The sequence below is a fragment of the Bufo bufo genome, chromosome 1 (assembly GCF_905171765.1).
Source record: "Bufo bufo chromosome 1, aBufBuf1.1, whole genome shotgun sequence".
Classification (NCBI taxonomy): Eukaryota; Metazoa; Chordata; class Amphibia; order Anura; family Bufonidae; genus Bufo; species Bufo bufo.
The window spans coordinates 374677976-374700248 of NC_053389.1; the positions used below are offsets into that span (position 1 = coordinate 374677976).

General features: G+C 46.0%; 1 protein-coding gene across 4 annotated transcripts in view; it reads left to right on the top strand.

The window, feature by feature from the left end:
* The window catches only part of FNIP1 (folliculin interacting protein 1), a 238247-nt gene that overhangs the window by 154302 nt on the left and 61672 nt on the right, over window positions 1-22273 (top strand). Inside the window, exon 1 of one of the 4 annotated variants that reach the window (XM_040405032.1) lies at window positions 15618-15973. The exons of the other annotated variants lie outside the window; for them this stretch is intronic. Coding sequence (XP_040260966.1) covers window positions 15963-15973 — 11 coding nt within the window. The 5' untranslated portion in view covers window positions 15618-15962. Of the gene's footprint in view, window positions 1-15617; window positions 15974-22273 lie in introns of those variants that run through there. 4 annotated transcript variants of the gene reach the window in all.

The window sequence follows — 22273 nt, forward strand, 5'->3', positions numbered from 1 at the left end:
ACCTTGCTGGAGGTTTTTTGTGGAGTAGAAGGAGATGACGTGTTAGCTTCTGTGAATGCACACCGTTCCTCCGCGTCTACTCTTGGTCAGTGCGCATGTGTCTGTCTCTTGCCCCTCCTGTTAGGCGGTACATAACCGCTTTACGTCACTGACTGGTGGAGACCATGTGTCATGACGTCCGGTTTACTGCGATCCATCACGCACATCACGTGCCCGTGCGCCCGAAATCCCAGTCCCCAGTGTCACTTCACTTGTTCCTTCCGCCATTTTACATTAGGGCAAACTTTTGGGCAATGACAATATCCATCATCTTTCTGACTCTATTACTTCCTCTTAGTTATAGTAACCCTCCCAGCATAGGTATATTGCCTGATTCGAAATCGCATTATAACATCTTCACGTAACATTCTATTACTTCCACCCTGTACAGCAAGCTGGATACACAGAGGCATGGGCCCTACAAAGGGTTATTAACTAACCATTCCCCCTGTTACCCTGAATTCGACATTTAACCCTTTGGGTTTCAAGTTGTCCAGACGAAAAATCCATCTAAACTCCGTTTTTAAAAAAATGGTCAACCTATCTCCTCTATCTAACGGTTTCACATGGTCCAAGATGATAAATCTCAGATTATTTTCCCTATGGTTTTTTTCACAAAAATGCTTAGACACCGGCAAATCTTTTCTTTTATTTCTGATGGATTGTCTGTGATTGTTTAAACTAGTTTTCATATCGCACGTGGTTTCACCCACATAGAGCATTTTGCACGGGCACCATAACACGTATATCACCCATGTTGAATCACATGTAAGGTAATATCTCGTGTTAAATGTTTCTCCCGTGTCTGGTTGTGTGAATACCGACCCTTTATGCATCAGTTTACAATTCACACATCCCAGACACGGGAAAGACCCTGTACGTCTCGATGTCAAAAATGTCTGTTTTAAATGGCCTTTTTCCGGCAGTCTGGCATGTACAACCTTATCCCTAATATTCCCTGCTCTTTTATATGCCATCATCAGTTTTTTTTTAAAAAGCTGCTATAGTGGGGTGCCCACTACTCAGCAGCCCCCAATGTCGTCTCACTATCTGTTCTACACTGCTCAAAAAAATAAAGGGAACACTTAAACAACACAATGTAACTCCAAGTCATTCACACTTCTGTGAAATCAAACTGTCCACTTAGGAAACACTGAGTGACAATCAATTTCACATGCTGTTGTGCAAATGGGATAGACAACAGGTGGAAATTATAGGCAATTAGCAAGACACCCCCAATAAAGGAGTGGTTCTGCAGGTGGTGACCACAGATCCCTTCTCAGTTCCTATGCTTCCTGGCTGATGTTTTGGTCACTTTTGAATGCTGGCGGTGCTTTCACTCTAGTGGTAGCATGAGACGGAGTCTACAACCCACACAAGTGGCTCAGGTAGTGCAGCTTATCCAGGATGGCACATCCATGAGAGCTGTGGCAAGAAGGTTTGCTGTGTCTGTCAGCGTAGTGTCCAGAGCATGGAGGCGCTACCAGGAGACAGGCCGTAGGAGGGAAACAACCCAGCAGCAGGACAGCTACCTCCGCCTTTGTGCAAGGAGGAACAGGAGGAGCACTGCCAGAGCCCTGCAAAATGACCTCCAGCAGGCCACAAATGTCCATGTGTCTGCTCAAACGGTCAGAAACAGACTCCATGATGGTGATATGAGGGCCCGACGTCCACAGGTGGGGGTTGTGCTTACAGCCCAACACCGTGCAGGACGTTTTGGCATTTGCCAGAGAACACCAAGATGGGCAAATTCGCCACTGGCGCCCTGTGCTCTTCACAGATGAAAGCAGGTTCACACTGAGCACATGTGACAGACGTGACAGAGTCTTGAGACGCCGTGGAGAACGTTCTGCTGCCTGCAACATCCTCCAGCATGACCGGTTTGGCATTGGGTCAGTAATGGTGTGGGGTGGCATTTCTTTGGAGTGTCGCACAGCCCTCCATGTGGTCGCCAGGGGTAGCCTGACTGCCATTAGGTACCGAGATGAGATCCTCAGACCCCTTGTGAGACCATATGCTGGTGCGGTTGGCCCTGGGTTCCTCCTAATGCAAGACAATGCTAGCCCTCATGTGGCTGGAGTGTGTCAGCATTTCCTGCAAGACAAAGGCATTGATGCTATGGACTGGCCCGCCTGTTCCCCAGACCTGAATCCAATTGAGCACATCTGGGACATCATGTCTCGCTCTATCCACCAACGTCACGTTGCACCACAGACTGTTCAGGAGTTGGCAGATGCTTTAGTCCAGGTCTGGGAGGAGATCCCTCAGGAGACCGTCCGCCACCTCATCAGGAGCATGCACAGGCGTTGTAGGGAGGTCATACAGGCACGTGGAGGCCACACACACTACTGAGCCTCATTTTGACTTGTTTTAAGGACATTACATCAAAGTTGGATCAGCCTGTAGTGTGTTTTTCCACTTTAATTTTGAGTGTGACTCCAAATCCAGACCTCCATGGGTTGAAAAATTTGATTTTCATTTTTAAATTTTTGTGTGATTTTGTTGTCAGCACATTCAACTATGTAAAGAACAAAGTATTTCAGAAGAATATTTAATTAACTCAGATCTAGGATGTGTTATTGTTGTGTTCCCTTTATTTTTTTGAGCAGTGTATTTTTGGGCTCCGCTCATTATAAGATGATACAAATGGTAGCCTTTCACTGGTCTGTTTTTTTTGTTTTGTAGTCAACAGTTCTTCCCTGGATATACCTCTTGCTCTCTCAGCATGCCTTTTGACTAGATTCTTGGGGTAACCCCTATCCACAAATGATTGTTCCATATTTCTCAGTGCTTGATTCATATTCCCATCCTTATCCACTATTCTCCTTACTCTAAGCATTTGGCTGAACGGTAAAGAATTCACCATCCTCCTTGGATGCCCACTAGAGAAATGCAATAATGTACCGTATTTTTCGCCCCATAAGACGCACTTTTTCCTCCCCAAAAATGGGAGGAAAATGCCCCTGCGTCTTATGGGGCGAATACTGACAGTTTTAACATCGCTGGATGTGATGTACGGAGCGGGGGCCGGGGGAGGGACTAGGAGGAGGAGCTGGGGGGCGGCAATAGCCCCCCTAAAATTACCGTATATCCTAATTGCTTCTGTATAATGCCGGCAGCCAGGCCGGATGGGCGGCAGCGTAACTCACTGATGTCACGTGCCTGCGCCGCCTCCTTTTTTGAATGAAGCAGGCGGCGCAGGCAAGTGACGTCAGTGAGTGACGCGCCGGCCGCCCGGCCCGCCTGCCGGCATTATACAGAAGCAATTAGGATATACGGTACTATTAGGAGTGAGGGGAGCATGTTTAATAACTTTTAATTCAATAATACATTTTATATTTGTATACTGGGGGGGGGGGGGCACACAGAATCTGTGGATGGCACAGTTAAGGGGTGGGGGTCTGTGGATGGCTTTGTTATGGGCTGGGGGGGGGTCTGTGGATGGCACTGTTATGGGGTGGGGGGTCTGTGGATTGCACATATATAACAATGCCATCCACAGATCCCCCCCCGTAACAGTGCCATCCACAGATTCACCCCCCTGTAACAGTGCCAGGCACAGATCCCCCCCGTAACAGTGTCCGTCATCCACAGATCCCCCCGTAACAGTGTCCGTCATCCACAGATCCCCCCCGTAAGTGTCCGTCATCCACAGATCCCCCATAACAGTGTCCGTCATCCACAGATCCTCCCATAACAGTGTCCGTCATCCACAGATCCTCCCATAACAGTGTCCGTCATCCACAGATCCTCCCATAACAGTGTCCGTCATCCACAGATCCTCCCATAACAGTGTCCGTCATCCACAGATCCTCCCATAACAGTGTCCGTCATCCACAGATCCCCCCATAACAGTGTCCGTCATCCACAGATCCCCCCCATAACAGTGTCCGTCATCCACAGACCACCATTAGTTCCAAACCCACCAAAAGCACACCTTTTGGTTAAAAATTATTTTTTTCTTATTTTCCTCCCCAAAAACCTAGGTGCGTCTTATGGGCCGGTGCGTCTTATAGGGCGAAAAATACGGTATTCTTATCCGTGGGTTTGACGTTCAAATCCATGTGTATTTGTTCATCCTTTATATATATATATATATATATATATATATCAGAGTATCTAAAAATTGTACCCGGTCGACCGATGCCGTTAATGTAAATTGGATCTCTGATCAATGGAGTTCAAAAATACATGAAAGTCCATCAGTGTCTCCATGGTACCAGTCCAAATGAGGAAAATGTTGTCTATGTATCTCCACCACGTTAAAACATGGTTGAAGTGGGGAGATACATAGACAAGACTTTCCTCAAATGACTGTACAAATATATTTGCATAGGTGGGCGCGGCGTTGGACCCCATCACTGTGCCCACCACCTGCAAATAGAACTGTCCCTGGAACACAAAATAATTGTTCCTCGGTGACAACTCCAATAATGTCAAAATGAACTGGCGAGTTGGAGCAGGATAATCAGAATCCCGCAACATCTCCGCTACAGCCCACAAGCCCTTTTCATGGTCGATTGAAGTGTATAATGATACAATATCAAAGGATGCCAAAATCGCCCCCTTCGGGATCTGCATCCCTCTGATCTTATTGATGAAGTCTCCAGTGTCCCTAATGTATGACTTGGCACCCATAGCATATTCTCTTAATATCTTGTCAAGAAAGACATTGATATTTGAGAATATGGAGTTCCTGCCTGAAATTATCGGCCGTCCCGGAGGGTCTATCAGCCTTTTGTTTATTTTGGGTAATACATGCATGGTCGGTGTAACCGGAGACTTCACCACCAGAAATTCTTTAAGTTGTTTATTAATGATACCCTTATCCTCAGCTATAGTTAACTGTACATCAATTTTTTTCGCAATCGCAAATCTGGGGTCCCTATTCAATGGTTTGTAAACACCAGGTTCCCCTAATTGCCTGTGTATTTCGTTCACATATTGGAAGGTATCCATAACCAAGATTCCACCACCCTTGTCCGCGGGTTTTATGGTGAGCTCGGGGTTCTTGGATAAACTCTCTAGAGCAGCCATTTCTTGTACAGTAATATCTGGTTTTACAAACGCATCTGATTTGGTATTCTGTCTCAACAAAAATATATCTCTTTTCACTGCTTCAATAAAACATTCTAGGGCAGGGGTACTCGACTGGCGGACCGCGGTCCAAATACGGACCGCGGCCGCCAGTTGTCCGGACCCCAGCCATCCTTCAGAGCGCTCCTCCTCCTGCACACTGTACCGTGCAGGAGGAGGAGCTTACCGGCGCACATCCTCCTGTCCCACTCCCAGAGCGCTGAGACATGTAGCGCTCCTCCTCCTGCACACTCTGGTACGTGCAGGAGGTGGAGCTTACCGGCGCACTACTTCCTCCTTCCCAGGGGCGCCGTGAGAGACTGCTCCCTCCACATGCAGGCACCAGCGCTTTCATCCGGCACCTGCCCGTGGAGGGAGCTTTCTCCCTCAGTGCGCTCACAGGTCCCTCCTCCCCTGCAGCAGCGGCAGCACGTAAGGGAGCTTTAAGCTCCAAAGGACACTTACGTGCTGCTGGAGAGGGGAGGGACATCACCACTGCCACCAATGAAATAAAGTCACATTTGGGGAGGAAGGGGGGCGTGGAGAGGGCTACAGAGAGGCGGGAACACGTCACTGACTGCAGGAAAGGACTCCAGTCAGTGTGGTGTTCCCATCTCTCCTGGGCCATCTTCTTTAGGTAACCTGATTAAATAAAGTGATAAAGCCCCATCAAACCATGATAGTTTTGTTCCGCATCCAATTCCCATTATTGGGGCATTGGATGCGGACCCCTTAGTTTCAATGGAGCGGAAAAAGATGCAGACAGCACACGGTGTGCTGTCTGCATCTCTTGTGGCCCCATTGTAATTAAGGGGTCCGCATCCAATCCCCCAATAATGGGAATTGGATGCGGAACAAAACTATCATATGTCTGTTCTGTGGCTTGGGTTGCCACCCGGCCAGTAGTTCACCAGCAAGGCTGGTATTTTAGTTCCCTTGCCGGTGCCAGAATTTTCCTGTAAGGACTGTTAGGCTCCTTTCATACTTGCGGCAGGACGGATCCGACAGGCTGTTCACCCTGTCAGATCCGTCCTGCCGCTATTTCGCCGGACTGCCACTCCCCATTGACTATAGCGGGAGTGGAGCTACGGCGCAGCATGGCAGTGCACGGCGTGAGGCCGCCAGACAAAAAAGTCGGACATGTAGTACTTTTAGTCTGGCGGCCTCTCACCGTGCTGCGCCGTAGCTCTGCCCCCATCCCCATTATAGTCGATGGGCACAGAGCAGCGGCACGGCGAAGTAGTGGCAAGATGCATCTGACAGGGTGAGCAGCCTGTCGGATCCGTCCTGCTGCAAGTGTGAAAGTACCCTTACTAATGAGCGCTTCCATCATGGAACGCCCGTTAGTACAGCCTTTACCTCCACCGCTACTTGTGCTAGTAAAAAAATTAATAAAATTACGGTACCTCCACCTCCATTTGCTCACGCTGTGGAGAACACTCCCTGCTGACTAGAAGCTCAGGACAGGACCTACAAGACGTCATCACGTTGGAGCACCGATCCTGAGCTTGCAGTCAGCAGCGAATGTTCACCGCAGCCAGGTGAATGCTAATTTTATTTTTTATTTTTTGCAAAAGCAGAGAAGGGGGGCACTAATGGGGGCATTACTCTTACTGGGGCACTAAAGTGGCCATTACTAATTCGGGGACATACCCGGGGCGCTCCACTATAACGTCAGAGCGCCCCACGCGCATGGGTCACATGATCGCATGGATCACGTGATCCGTGCGACGTAGTGGCATTGTGACATCATTGTGGAGCACCCCGGGAGGGGCACGGACGGTAAGTATCTTCTCCCCCGGCTCCCCACTACTTTACCATGGCAGCCGGGACTTTAGTAGCGTCCTGGCTGCCATGGTAACACTGAAAGCATTTTTAAGACTGATCAGTCTTCAAATGCTTTCAGGTGTGTGGCGTTGTGACAGATCCGGCGGGCATATCCGGTGACGGAAGTGCACGCCGGATCCTCACAACGCCAATGTGAAAGAGGCCTTAGGGTACTTTCACACTGGCGTTTTTCCTTTCCGGCGTAGAGATCTGTCCTCGGGTCTCTATGCCGGAAAGAAACTGATCAGGATTATCCCAATGCATTCTGAATGGAGAGAAATCCGTTCAGGATGCATCAGGATGTCTTCAGTTCAGTCTTTTTGACATTTCAGGACGGAGATAATACCGCAGCATTAAGAAAAGACTGAAGGACGGATCCGTCCATCCGGTCTGCGCATGCACAGACCTTTAAAACTGTGAAAAAAAATACAAGACGGATCCGTCTCTCCGCACGGCAAACGGCGAGACGGATCCGCACTTGCAATGCATTTGTAGATGGATCCGCAAGCCGGATCAGTCTACAAATGCTTTCAGTTGTCATGCGGTGTGACGGATCCAGCGGGACGGAACAGCCTGCCGGATGCTCACAACGCAAGTGTGAAAGCACCCTAAGTGCGTTTTTTTCCTCACAGATTTTCATACGTATAAGCAACAGCGTAATACAGTACCACCAGAGTGTAAATGAGATTACTCAAATTTCATTTACACTCTGCTTTAGGTGCAGAAATTGACCTAATCTGCACCATGTCGAACCACATACAAACTAAAACAAAAAATTCCCCAAAACTGTAATAAACATCCTCCCCATTCACACAAGACTACATAAATATCAAAATGATCAACACAGAATAGGGAACCTATTTTAATTATGTATTATAGGGCACCTATACAAGTGGCAGATTTTGTGGCAGAAAATTCCGTGACTGAAAACCAGTTCCACCTGAAGTCATTGAAAAATCCATGTGCTTGCCGCCCCATTGAAATGAATGGAACTGATTTTCAGTCGCAAAATTTTCTGCCACAAAATCTGGCGAGTTAAAGCACTGTTAGTGTCAATTTGCAAGCTAAGGGTACTTTCACACCTTCGGCATGGCTATCCGCCGGATCCGCCATGCCGCAATTACCCGTGCACTGCTGTGCTGCCGCTCCGTCCCCATTGACTATAATGGGGGCGGGGGCAGAGGTATGGCGCAGAATGGCATTGATCGCCACACTAAAAAGTTGGATATGCAGGACTTTTAGACCAGCAATCTCTGGCCCTGCTGTGCCGTAGCTCCGCCCCCTGCCCCTATTACAGTCAATGGGGACGGAGCGGCAGCACACCGGCACTTGCGGCATGGTGGATCCGGCGGGCTATTCACCTGCCAGAACAGCCTGCCGGATAGCCATGCCACAGGTGTGAAAATACTCTAAAAGACATAAAAAATTCTTTGGTCTTCCCCCCTGCAGGAAAAAAAGAAAATCTGTGATAAAACTTAATAACAAAGAAAGTGTCACAGAAAATTGAGTCATGTAAAAATAAAAAAAACTCCAAAATTATTTTGGCATCCCAAAAAATAAAAGTGGCCCATTACACCACCAAATCGCTAAATCACAAAAAAGTGTCTGGCCATTAAATGGGCTGTTCAGTTTGAATAAGAAACCAGACAACACTTAGGAATAGGATGCAATAAAGAACAGAGCAGTACCTACCTAGAAAATCCAGCACTGCTGTTCTGGTTCTCCCTACTAGGCTCTGTTTACTTGGGTGCAACAGCAACTTCACATGTGACCGCTGCAGCCAAGAGGCCAGCTTGGCTGCAGTGATCACATGTTATGGACATGACATCACCATCGCAGCTGAGAAAACAGAACACAGATTGGAAAACTTGAGCGGCAGTTCTAGAGTTGCAGGGTAAGTACCATTCTATTCTTTATTCAGGCTAATCTTCAGTGTTGTCCGGATACTTTCTGAAACTGGACAACCTTTTTTTATTTGGTTCATTGGAGATGTTTAAAATGCAGTATGCTCCAAGTCATGCTTTTTGACATTTTTGACATATCCGTTTTACTAGAAATGTAAGAACATATAAAAAAAACTAAAAAATTTGTGAAAAACACGTGAAATCCATGGGATTCGCGAACCAAAAAAAAAAAAAAACACTAGAAGCAAGTGTGTATTTTTAATGGAGACCTTAGTGTACTATTATCCCATTCTGTTGCAATATTTAAAGATCATCAAAATTTTATTTTTAGGTCATATCATCCAGCCCTAGGCTTATGAGGGAGAGAATGTAGCCTAAGATAGAACACCAACGCTCAGACAGAAGGAGCAGGAAAGTTTCAGAGTAGCACAGTGCTTCCAGAGGGAGCAGAAGAGTATCAGAGTGCTGCCAGAGCGAGCATCAAAGTGCTACCAGGGGGAGCAACAGAGACAAGACAGCTCAGGAAACAACTTGAAAATCTAGCAGCAGGTCTGTAGGAGACAACAATTGTTGCCTTGTTGAGCCAAGCATTGCCCTACCAGTCAAGCCACACTCTGGCTGAGGAGACTGGTATCCTCCAGCCATACATCACTGCCCCAGGCAAGATAGACACCACATTTGTCCACTGTTACAAACCCAATATAATAAGCCATGGCTAGCACATCAAAAAAAAAGAAAAGTAGACTCAGAAAATCGAGATTTCAAAGATGAATGGACTGCAAAATATTATTTCATTCTTATGAATGTTGCCAACCCAAAGCCAATGTGTTTAATATGCAACAAAACAGTGGCCCTTATAAAAAGTAGTAATGTAAAACGACATTATGAAACAAAACATAAAAGTTTTGAACAGAATTATCAACAAAATTCTGAGATACGAAAAAAAAAAAATTGCTTCGTTAACTGCATCATATCAAGCTTCTACTAAGCGTCTTGTTAGTTCAATGTCCCAGCAGGAAAAAACAACTGAATCATCACTGAGGGTTGCTTGGATTTTAGGAAGACACAAAAAAACATTTTCAGATGCAGAGATTGTTAAAGAATGTATGGTTGAAGTTGTAGACGCCATGTTTGAAAGTAAACAGAAAGAAGAATTTCAAGGAAAAATCAAACAAATTCCCTTGTCTGATTCCACGGCAGCACGCTGAACTGAAATAATTTCAGAAGATCTGCTCTCCCAGCTTGAGGTGAAAATGAAAAAGGCAGATTGCATTTCATTAGCTGTGGATGAATCGTGTGATGCAACTGATAATGCCCAGCTCATGGTATTTGTTAGATTTTATGACGACACACAAAAAGATTTTTGTGAAGATCTACTTGGCATGACTGCCCTCCATGCTCACACAAGAGGTGAAGATCTTTATGGAGCAATTACAGAAATGCTGAAGAAAAGGGACATTAACTTGAATTCAGTTATTTCAGTTGTAACGGATGGAGCTCCTGCTATGGTAGGAAAAGAGAAAGGGTTGGTGCCACGCTTGAAAGTGCTCAATCCTAGTTTGATTTCTTACCATTGTATAATACACCAGTCTCTCTTGTGTGCTAACCTTGGAGAAAAATATGCAAATGTCATGGAAAATGTTATGAAGCTGATTAATTTTCTCCGGGCCTCTTCAGCACTTCAACATCGTCTGCTGAAAGACTTTTTAACTGATGTCAATGCTGCCTTCAGTGATCTACTTGTCCACAACAATATAAGGTGGCTTAGTAAGGGCAGAGTTTTAGAACGCTTTTGGAGTATTCGGAAAGAGCTGGAAAAGTTTTTAGCTGAACAGAAGACAGAAAAAGCAAAAGCATTTTTGACATTTATGAATAACAAAGACAAAATGGAAATCGTTGCTTTCCTGGCAGATATTACAAGTCATTTAAATGCTTTAAATATAAAACTACAAGGCAAAAATCAAACTATTTTTAACCTTGTGGAAGCAGTGAGGGCTTTTCAGAAGAAATTAGAAGTTTTTCAGAGTGATCTAAAAGAGAACTTGCTTCATTTTCCAAAGCTTGATGAATATAGCCAACAAGAAAATACCAAAGAAAGTGTATTCTCCAACACTGGGGACTTCATGCAAGGCCTAATTGACAATTTTAAAAGTCGCTTCCAAGACTTCACAATTGGCCAAGAAGTTTTGCTATGTATTAAAAATCCATATCTGGTAAAAAACATTGGGCGTTTTGCTACTGAGGCCCATCATGCTTTTACCTGGGCAAATTCTGCTACCCTACAGATGGAGCTAATTGATCTGCAAGAAGATGCTGTTTTAAAAGTTCAGTTGAATGATTGTGACCCCGTTTTCTTCTGGACAAAACTGGTTATTCCAGCTAAATATCCACTTATACAAAAAATAGCAATCCATGTCCTTACTATGTTTGGTTCTACATACACTTGTGAATCTGCATTCTCCACTATGAATCTGGTGAAGAACAGATACCACACTCAGATCACAGATGAGCATTTGCACCAGTGTGTTCGAATGGCAGTCACCCCCTTTGTACCGAATTTCAAAGGGCTGGTGAAAGAGGAAAAAATGCCAATTTTCACACTAAAAACAATTATAAATCTGAATGTAAATAGTTCTACAAAGTTTGCAAGACATTAAAAAGATGGTATCTTTACTGTTGGCGTTCAGCTCGGACCTTCACCTGACTGCAGACCCAGGTATGTGGACCTTTAATAAAACTAGTTGAGTACCCCTGTTCTAGGGCATGTGAGTTCACAATGGGAAAAAAAATCACTTTTTAAATGCAAACCAAATTGTTTCAAGGTTAACCCAATATCAGGTGCAGTAATCTCATTAGTAATCCTGGTCTCAGGGGAACCAGAGTCGAACCACACCCTCAGTCTAAGATTCCTGTAGAGGCGGTTCAAGTCTAGTTCCAACTGGAACCAGTCAGGCTTAGCCTGTGGGCAAAAGGACAGTCCTCTATTCAATACTTTCAACTCATGCTCAGTCAATGTATAGGATGAAATATTGACTACTACATTAGTTTCTACTTTTTCTTTATCACATTCATCTGTTTGTTGGTTTTCATAGACCTTTGTGATCTGGTTTTTCCCAGATCTTCTGTGTCTATGACCTCCCCTTCTTGTGGGGCATCTCCCATGGCATTTTGGGTTCCTAAAAAAGATCCAGGCAGTCCAGTATTAGCATCATCACCTGTATCCTTGTTTCTCACCCATTTACTCATTTCTTTATTCCGTTTGGGTGTCTTTCTTGGCATTATGCTTCTCTCACCATGCCAGGGTTGTTCACAGGTATAGATGTGTCCAGACCCATAATCATTTTGGTCTCTGTGCCATTTAGACCTTTTTGTTTCTTCAAGGTCTTTACGCATTTTTTCCAAAAAGGCTTGTTGTTTAGCCAAAAAGACTTCAACTTCATTGATGGACAAAGTGGACTTAAAGGGGTTATCCCACTTAGCAGTTTCATACTTACCTGCTGCCACCGCGCGTTCACTTCCTGGATTCTGGCTGGGGGCGGGCTTCATCTTGATTGAAGTCTTCTCCCGGCCGGGCCGCGCGCTGGACTGAACGCGCACGCTGCCGCGCATGCGCAATGTGACTTATTTCTGGCCAGTATAGTACAGAGCCGGCGTGCGCGTTCGCAGCTCTGTACTATTCTGGCCGGGAAGAAGTCACCGTCGCGCATGCGCGGCAGCACAGCGAGTGGCCCGGCCGGGAGAAAAGAAGAAGTCTTCTGGGCAAGCGCGACCATCGGGATTTTGCGGAAGAGCGGTGGTCGTAACCAGGGGAGACCGAGTCACAACAATAAGGTAAGTGGGGATGAATTTTCTCCTAATCGGTGGGAATTTGTTAATAAAGTATATTTACAAAAATGATCACTGTCAAATTAACAGATTTAACAGTGATCATTATGATGGGATAACCCCTTTAAGCTGATGCTCGGTGTCCTGCAGCTTGCTCCTTAGTTTCACCATTTCTTTTTGTGAAAATTCAATATTCAACAACATGACATCCATCGCATATTTATTTGCAATAGCTTCAAATCGTGCTCTGAAATCACCATCCTGTGAAAACATATTGGGTTTCAACCATGTTCGCATCCCCCTTGGTATGCATTTATTTTTATAATATTGCGCTAATGTAAGCGAGTGTAGCTCAATGGTAATGCTTTCATAATCTCTCTTGATGTTAATGGGAAGAACTGTTGACTACAAAACAAAAACAGACCAGTGAAAGGCTACTATTTGTATCATCTTATAATGAGCCGAGCCCAAATATAGAACAGATAGTGAGGCGACATTGGGGGCTGCTGAGTAGTGGGCACCCCACTATAGCAGCTTTTAAAAAAAAAAACGATGATGGCATATAAAAGAGCAGGGAATATTAGGGATAAGGTTGTACATGCCAGACTGCCGGAAAAAGGCCATTTAAAACAGACATTTTTGACAACGAGACGTACAGGGTCTTCCCCGTGTCTGGGATGTGTGGAGCTGATGTTTTTACTGCACAAACGCATCAAAAACCACAGATGACACTAAAAATACATGTGCGGAAGAACCTATGTGTGAACCGTCCTGTATGGAGTTTGGACATTTTCTATTCTTGCAAGTTTTTGTATTGAAGCTGATGTTGCTAAAACCATTTACTGTAGGAATAAAATATATTTCATTATTTAGTTTTCATTAAGAAAAATGTTGATACATTCCTTTTAGCTTTATTAGTGAAATGAAATTGCACTATTACCTGTTTTCAACTTTTTGATATTTCAATATTAGGCCTCTTGCACATGAACATTTTTATATTTTTTTTCCGTTTTATGTTCCTTTTTTTGCATACCGTATACCGAACCATTTATTTCAATGGATCCGCAAAAAAAACGGTAGGCTTTCTTTTCCGTATTTCCGTTTCTACGTTCAAATATAGAACATGTCCTATTATTGTCCGCGTAACGGACAAGGTTAGTACTGTTCTATCAGGGGCCAGCTGTTCCATTCCGCAAAAACGAAATGCACACGGATGTCATCAGAATTTTTTGCGTATCCGTTTTTCGGGGACGGCAAAATACTGAAAGAGACATACGTTTGTGTGCAAGAGGCCTTAGTAACAAGTACTGTCCAACGCTACTGGAAGCTGAAGTGGCCTCTGAATGTACCAGGGTGTGGCCTCACGGGTATGATGGTCATAAATCTGACGACTGTATCGGGTGTGGTGTTCTGAGTTGAAGTATTCTGGGAATGTATCTCTTTTTCAAATAAGTATTATTATTACTCCTGTCAGTGTTTCTAATATTTGTAGGTACACGGACTCCAATCTTAGGGTATATTCACACAGCACATGCATATATTGAAAATCTGCTTGGTGGGAAAAAAAATGCATTTATTCTTGGCATGTATTCTGCATGAAAATTGAAATTGATATTAGTGTTAATGCAAACACGGATCCGCCAAAAAAAAAAAAAGGGTGACATCTGTGTTGGATCCTTTTTTTTTTTTTTTTTGCAGATCCATTGTAACAATTCCTGTCCTTGTTCGCAAAACTGACAAGGATAGGACATGTTCTAATTTTTAGTGGAACAGACATGCGGACATACAGAAACGGAATACACACTAAGTCATTAGAGTTTTTAGTTTTTTCTTGCAGACCCATTGAAATGAATGATTTCGTTTACGGACCTGTAAGAAAAAAACTGAATGGAAACGGGGAAAAAAAAAACATTCGTGCACATGAACTCTTAATGGGTGGCCCAAAAAACGTGCAAAAAGGTGCATTCGTTATTAATAGAGCCCAAAAACATGGGAGTATACCCTGGGGGTATATTCACACTGTGAAAATCTGCCACAGTGGCTGATCGGCCTCTGAACAACGTAATGTTTCCGCCGCCAAAAACACGCAAAAAAGCAAGCTGCGTTTAGTCCTTCCCCATTTACTTCAATAGGGAATTCAGCTAAAATCTGCTTCAAAGAAGTAACCTGCCTCTTCTATAGTGAATTTGATATCTGCTGCTGAAACAAAATTCCACCACGTGCACATTGTAGTGTTTTTCCCATTAAAGTCAATGGGAAGCTGCTTGTCAAAAGAAAAGTCTGTTTTCCACAGCAGAATTTAGCCATGCAGAATATACCCTTATAATCTAACGTATTATGTATATAGAGGTTATATTTTTTTATATATACGGTAATTATGTATTATACATGTAGTGTTTTATTTGTGCTATTTATTATAGTACCATTTATTTCACATAATATTTTTAGTAATGGCCCCCGAACATACAGATATGACTGTGTGGTTGAGCTACTAATACTCCTGTGGCCGCTAGCTCCAGTTTCTAGCTAAGAGTCATCAACAGCCTGAATTGAAGAGAAAGCATTGCTGGGATTGGTTGGCAGTTGTGCCTCGGATCCAGGTGGCAAGCACTGACTGCTCCGTGTCACATGGCAGCTGTCATTGACTGCTTCTCTAGTTGTCTGGCCTGCTTCTCCACAGCACTGACTGCCGGCATCCCGCTGTTACCAAAAATGTCACCTATGAAGCACGGACAGAATTACAGCAATGGCATCTTCATATTATAGCCCCCTCACTCCCTACACTTTGAGCTGTCTGACACTTTTTGGCTGAGGAGATGCATAGTCACAGTTGCCAAGAGACCTTAGTCAGGTGGTTGAAGACGCATGAGATTCATTTAAGAAGCAAGAGAGAAGCTCAGCTGGCACACGGCGCAAGCAGCATCCAGTTGTGCCCCGCTAATTATCATAATCCGAGGGTATCTGCTTCATACATGAGAATCGAAGAAGAGCTGAACTGTTTGCAGCCTCTCAAGAGTCAGAGCTGCCTAAATGGCCCTTGGTGCTAAAGTAAAGACCATGCCGCTGGCAACAGCTGTTTTCAAGATGGCATTTCTCATCTCGATGGTGCCGTGCAGTTTCAGACACAACATGGATCACGTACTGTTCAAGCCGCAGCGCTCTGTTCACCACATGCCAGCCTTTCTGATTTGGTTGAATATAGCTTATCGCTATTTTTAACAGCTGCCCGATTGCTGTGTAATTTTATTCTGAGAGATTTCAGGCAAAGGGGGACGCTGCAGGCACCTCAAGATGCAGTTCAGGTAATTGAATAGGTGGCAGAGCTATCAAAAGTTAGTAATACACTGTCACTTGTAGTTTCCAATCATTTTATATCCTGTAATCACAATCTTAGTAAATTAGTTTTATTTTTGATAATGTTAACGTGATGCACATTATACATAGGGATTGATATTAACCCACCAAGCAGAGAAAGTAGATCAGCTGCGTAGATTCTTTAAAAATAGGCTGTAGATTTATCCATTAAAGGTAACCTATCGCCTCCTAAATGCATGTAAACCCGCCCGCAGTGTGATACTAATCATACTTTTCATCCCTCAGTCCGATGCTGCATAAGGTCAGAAAACGATCTTTTATCCTCCGTCCGTGCTAATTTGCATGTCAGAGCATGGGATCGCGCAGTAAAATAGAGGGCACCGCGCATGAGCGAGACTTTGGAAAGCGAAACCGGATTGTGCGCTGTCACTCAAAGGCAAGAGGGAGCGTGGCTACCTTGACTTGAAGCAAGGAGGTCGCTGCCCCCTTAAATTCAATCTGACATGTAAATTGGCGCGGACTGAGGATAAAAGATAGTTTTCTGACCTTATTCAGCATCGGACTGCAGGATGAAAAGGTATGATTATTATCACACTACGGGCTACCCTGAGGTACTGCTGGCGGGTTTACATGAATTTAGGAGGTGACAGGTTCCCTTTAAAGAGAAGTGTCTGTAACCAGAGTAATGACGTCATAGATACTCAGACACCCGTCGCTTTATCTGCACGCAACGAGGAGCTTGTTTTTACAAAGAATTCCAAGAAGTTAGTATGGCGAAGCAATGATAAAGCAGCCTCATGAGATCGCAGGAGGTCATGAGCGCCCTGCAGTCCGCGGGGCTCTTCTGTCTTTTATTCTAACACTTTTTTTATTTCTTTTATTTAGTGCGGTCATATTCTGCAGCTTTTTACTGACATCATCATCGCTTTCTGTTCCCAGTGGAGCTCACAATCTAGATTTATCTCTCACTACGTTTTTGGAGTGTGGGAGGAAACCGGAGTAGCCGGAGAAAACCCACACAAACATGGGGAGAAGATTCAGATTTCATTCCCCCAGCTCTGCCATGCACCAGGGCTAACCACTGAGCCACCATGGCCCTTGACTTCCATTATAAAATGAACAGATTCTTTAAAGGGGTATTGTAGCCAGAACATAGGTGATTAGTAGGGATGAGCGAACCCAAACTGTATAGTTTGTAAAAGTCCGGGTTCGGTGTTCGGCGCTTTCTTGGGGCTTTTTGAAAGGCTGCAAAGCAGCCAATCAACAAGCGTCACACTACTTGCCCCAAGAGGACATCACAGCCATGCCTACTATTGGCATGGCTGTGATTGGCCAGTGCAGCATGTGAGCCAGCCTCTATTTAAGCTGTAGTCACGTAGCACCGCACGTCACTCTGCTCTGATAAGTGTAGGGATAGGATGCAGCTGCTGCTGTTAGGGCCAGATTAGGCAGGGATTTACTTACTGAAGTGATCGATGTACAGCTGTGTATCATTCAACCTCTGCTATTCAATTGCTCACTGTTTTAAGGCTGCCCAGAGCGTTTTTCAATCACTTTTTTCTGGGGTGATCGGCGGCCATTTCGTGTCTTGTGGTGCGCCAGCACAAGCTGCCACCAAGTACATTTAACCATCAATAGTGTGTTTGTTTTTTTTTTTTTTGCTATATCCTACATCAGGGGCTTGGCTGTGCTTGCTATTTTATTGAGGGGTGAAATACAATTGCCAAAATAGCAGTACCCCAAATCTGGTGTTTCAGCTGTGGCTAGCCAATTGCAATACTGTCTGCTGTCTGGCAAAGGATATATTTTTTTCTGGGTTGAAATACAATTCCCAACTTAGCAATTCCCTAAATCAGTGGTTTCTGCTGTATCAGGCCAAGTTTAAATCTATCCATAAAAGGGTATATTAGATTGAAGGTGCGGATAGGGTCATTCTCAATAACTTCAAACGCTACCGTGCATTTCCAATTCTAATTCTGTCCGTAAATGTATACCTGTCATCCACCGCCTAAATACTAGGCCTACAATTTATATTCAGCTAAATCTGTGGTTACTGCTGTGCCTGTATTAGTGTAATACGGTACCTAAGTAGATAGCCAGATAGTGTTAGGTGCCTGTAAAAAAAAAAAGGCCTGAATTTGAATTCAATACATTGGGCCAAATAATTTTTTTGTTATTGTGGTGAACGGTAACATCTAGTAAGGGACGCGGACATGGTCGTGGTGGTGTTAGTGGACCCTCTGGTGCTGGGAGAGAACATGGCCGTTTTGCCACAGCCACACGTCCTAGTGTACCAACTACCTCAGGTCCCAGTAGACGCCAGAATTTACAGCGATATTTGGTGGGGCCCAATGCCGTTCTAAGGATGGTAAGGCCTGAGCAGGTACAGGCATTAGTCAATTGGGTGGCCGACAGTGGATCCAGCACGTTCACATTATCTCCCACCCAGTCTTCTGCAGAAAGCGCACAGATGGCGCCTAAAAACCAAGCCCATCAGTCTGTCACATCACCCCCATGCATATCACGGAAACTGTGTGAGCCTCAACTTATGCAGCAGTCTCTTATGCTGTTTGAAGACTCTGCTGGCAGGGTTTCCCAAGGGCATCCACCTAGCCCTTCCCCAGCGGTGGAAGACATAGAATGCACTGACGCACAACCACTTATGTTTCCTGATGATGAGGACATGGGAATACCACCTCAGCACATCTCTGATGATGAAACACAGGTGCCAACTGCTGCGTCTTTCTACAGTGTGCAGACTGAACAGGAGGTCAGGGAGGAAGACTGGGTGGAAGACTATGCAGGGGACGATGAGGTCCTAGACCCCACATGGAATGAAGGTCGTGCCACTGACTTTCACAGTTCAGAGGATGAGGCAGTGGTGAGACCGAGCCAACAGCGTAGCAAAACAGGGAGCAGTGGGCAAAAGCAGAACACCCGCCGCCAAGAGAGTCCGCCTGCTACTGGCCACCGCCATCTGGGACCGAGCACCCCAAAGGCAGCTTCAAGGAGTTCCCTGGCGTGGCAGTTCTTCAAACAATGTGCTGACAAGACCCGAGTGGTTTGCACGCTGTGCCATCAGAGCCTTAAGCGAGGCATTAACGTTCTGAACCTTAGCACAACCTGCATGACCAGGCACCTGCATGCAAAGCATAAACTGCAGTGGAGTAAACACCTTAAAAACAAGGAAGTCACTCAGGCTCCCCCTGCTACCTCTTCTGCTGCTGCCTCGTCCTCTTCCTCCGCCTCTGGAGGAACGTTGGCACCTGCCGCCCAGCAAACAGAGGATGTAGCACCAACACCACCACCTCCGTCAACAAGCATCTCAACCATGTCACACGGCAGCGTTCAGCTCTCCATCTCACAAACATTTGAGAGAAAGCGTAAATTCCCACCTAGCCACCCTCGATCCCTGGCCCTGAATGCCAGCATTTCTAAACTACTGGCCTATGAAATGCTGTCATTCAGGCTGGTGGACATGGACAGCTTCAAACGGCTCATGTCGCTTGCTGTCCCACAGTATGTTGTTCCCAGCCGCCACTACTTCTCCAAGAGAGCCGTGCCTTCCCTGCACAACCAAGTATCCGATAAAATCAAGTGTGCTCTGCGGAACGCCATCTGTGGCAAGGTCCACCTAACCACAGATACGTGGACCAGTAAGCACGGCCAGGGACGCTATATCTCCCTAACTGCACACTGGGTTAATGTAGTGGTGGCTGGGCCCCAGGCGGAGAGATGTTTGGCGCACGTCCTTCCGCCGCCAAGGAGCGCAGGGCAACATTCTTTGCCTCCTGTAGCCTCCTCCTCCTACTCGGCTTCCTCCTCCTACTCGGCTTCCTCCTCCTCTTCTTCCACCTGCTCATCCAGTCAGCCACACACCTTCACCACCAACTTCAGCACAGCCCGGGGTAAACGTCAGCAGGCCATTCTGAAACTCATATGTTTGGGGGACAGGCCCCACACCGCGCAGGAGTTGTGGCGGGGTATTGAACAACAGACCGACGAGTGGTTGCTGCTGGTGAGCCTCAAGACCGGCCTGGTGGTGTGCGATAATGGGCGAAATCTCGTCGCAGCTCTGGGACTAGCCCGTTTGACGCACATCCCTTGCCTGGCGCATGTGCTGAATTTGGTGGTGCAGAAGTTCATTCACAACTACCCCGACATGTCAGAGCTGTTGCATAAAGTGCGGTCCGTCTGTGCGCACTTCCGGCGTTCACATCCTGCCGCTGCTCGCCTGTCTGTGCTACAGCGTAACTTCGGCCTTTCCGCTCACCGCCTCATATGCGACGTGCCCACCAGGTGGAACTCCACCTTACACATGCTGGACAGACTGTGTGAGCACCAGCAGGCCATAGTGGAGTTTCAGCTGCAGCACGCACGGGTCAGTCAAACTGCGGAAGAGCACCACTTCACCACCAATGACTGGGCCTCCATGCGAGACCTGTGTGCCCTGTTGCGCTGTTTCGAGTACTCCACCAACATGGCCAGTGGCGATGACGCAGTTAACAGCGTTCCAATACCACTTCTATGTCTCCTTGAGAAAACACTTAGGGCGATGATGGAAGAGGAGGTGGCCCAGGAGGAGGTGGAAGAGGGGTCATTTTTAGCAATTTCAGGCCAGTCTCTTAGAAGTGACTCAGAGGGAGGTTTTTTGCAACAGCAGAGGCCAGGTACAAATGTGGCCAGACAGGGCCCACTACTGGAGGATGAGGAGGAGATGGAGGAAGATGAGGATGAAGCATGTTCACAGCGGGGTGGCACCCAACGCAGCTCGGGCCCATCATTGGTGCGTGGCTGGGGGGAAACGCAGGACGATGACGATACGCCTCCCACAGAGGACAGCTTGTCCTTACCTCTGGGCAGCCTGGCACACATGAGCGACTACATGCTGCAGTGCCTGCGCAACGACAGCAGAGTTGCCCACATTTTAATGTGTGCGGACTACTGGGTTGCCACCCTGCTGGATCCCCGGTACAAAGACAATGTGCCCACCTTACTTCCTGCACTGGAGCGTGATAGGAAGATGCGCGAGTACAAGCGCACGTTGGTAGACGCGCTACTGAGAGCATTCCCAAATGTCACAGGGGAACAAGTGGAAGCCCAAGGCGAAGGCAGAGGAGGAGCAAGAGGTCCCCAACGCAGCTGTGTCACGGCCAGCTCCTCCTGATACGGAACGTGTTAGCAAGAGGCAACATTTCACTAACATGGTGGAACAGTACGTGTGCACACCCCTCCACGTACTGACTGATGGTTCGGCCCCATTCAACTTCTGGGTCTCCAAATTGTCCACGTGGCCAGAGTTAGCCTTTTATGCCTTGGAGGTGCTGGCCTGCCCGGCGGCCAGCGTTTTGTCTGAACGTGTATTCAGCACGGCAGGGGGCATCATTACAGACAAACGCAGCCGCCTGTCTACAGCCAATGTGGACAAGCTGACGTTCATAAAAATGAACCAGGCATGGATCCCACAGCACCTGTCCATCCCTTGTGCAGATTAGACATTTATAACTACCTCCCCTTAACCATATATTATTGTACTCCAGGGCACTTCCTCGTTCAATCCTCTTTTTATTTTCATTTTACCATTATATTGCGGGGCAACCCAAAGTTGAATGAATCTCTCCTCTGTCTGGATGCCGGGGCCTAAACATATCTGACAGTGGCCTGTTCCAGTGTTGGGTGACATGAAGCCTGATTCTCTGCTATGACATGAAGCCTGATTCTCTGCTATGGGACCTCTCTCCAATTGATATTGGTTAATTTTTATTTATTTTTATTTTAATTCATTTCCCTATCCACATTTGTTTGCAGGGGATTTACCTACATTTTGCTGCCTTTTGCAGCCCTCTAGCCCTTTCTTGCACTGTTTTACAGCCTTTTAAGTGCCGAAAAGTTCGGGTCCCCATTGACTTCAATGGGGTTCGGGACGAAGTTCGGGTCGAGTTCGGATCCCGAACATTTCCGGGAAGTTCGGCCGAACTTCTCGAACCCGAACATCCAGGTGTTCGCTCAACTCTAGTGATGAGTGTTAGAGCTGTAGAAGTTTGACGACAGGGACCCACACATATTGCTAAAACTGAGAGCCCCACCTCTCCTGTTTCTCCCCAGGTGCACTCCGTGGTGATCTAGTATGTGTTCTTCTGCTCCATACAAGCTCTATGGGAATGACACAGGCAGCTTAGCTGTCTCATGTACATATGTGACCACATTGCTGAGAAAAATAAGGTTTGAATATATTCAAATGAGCTCCCCATTCATTGCTCCAATTGTTTTGCTAGATTTATTTCAAT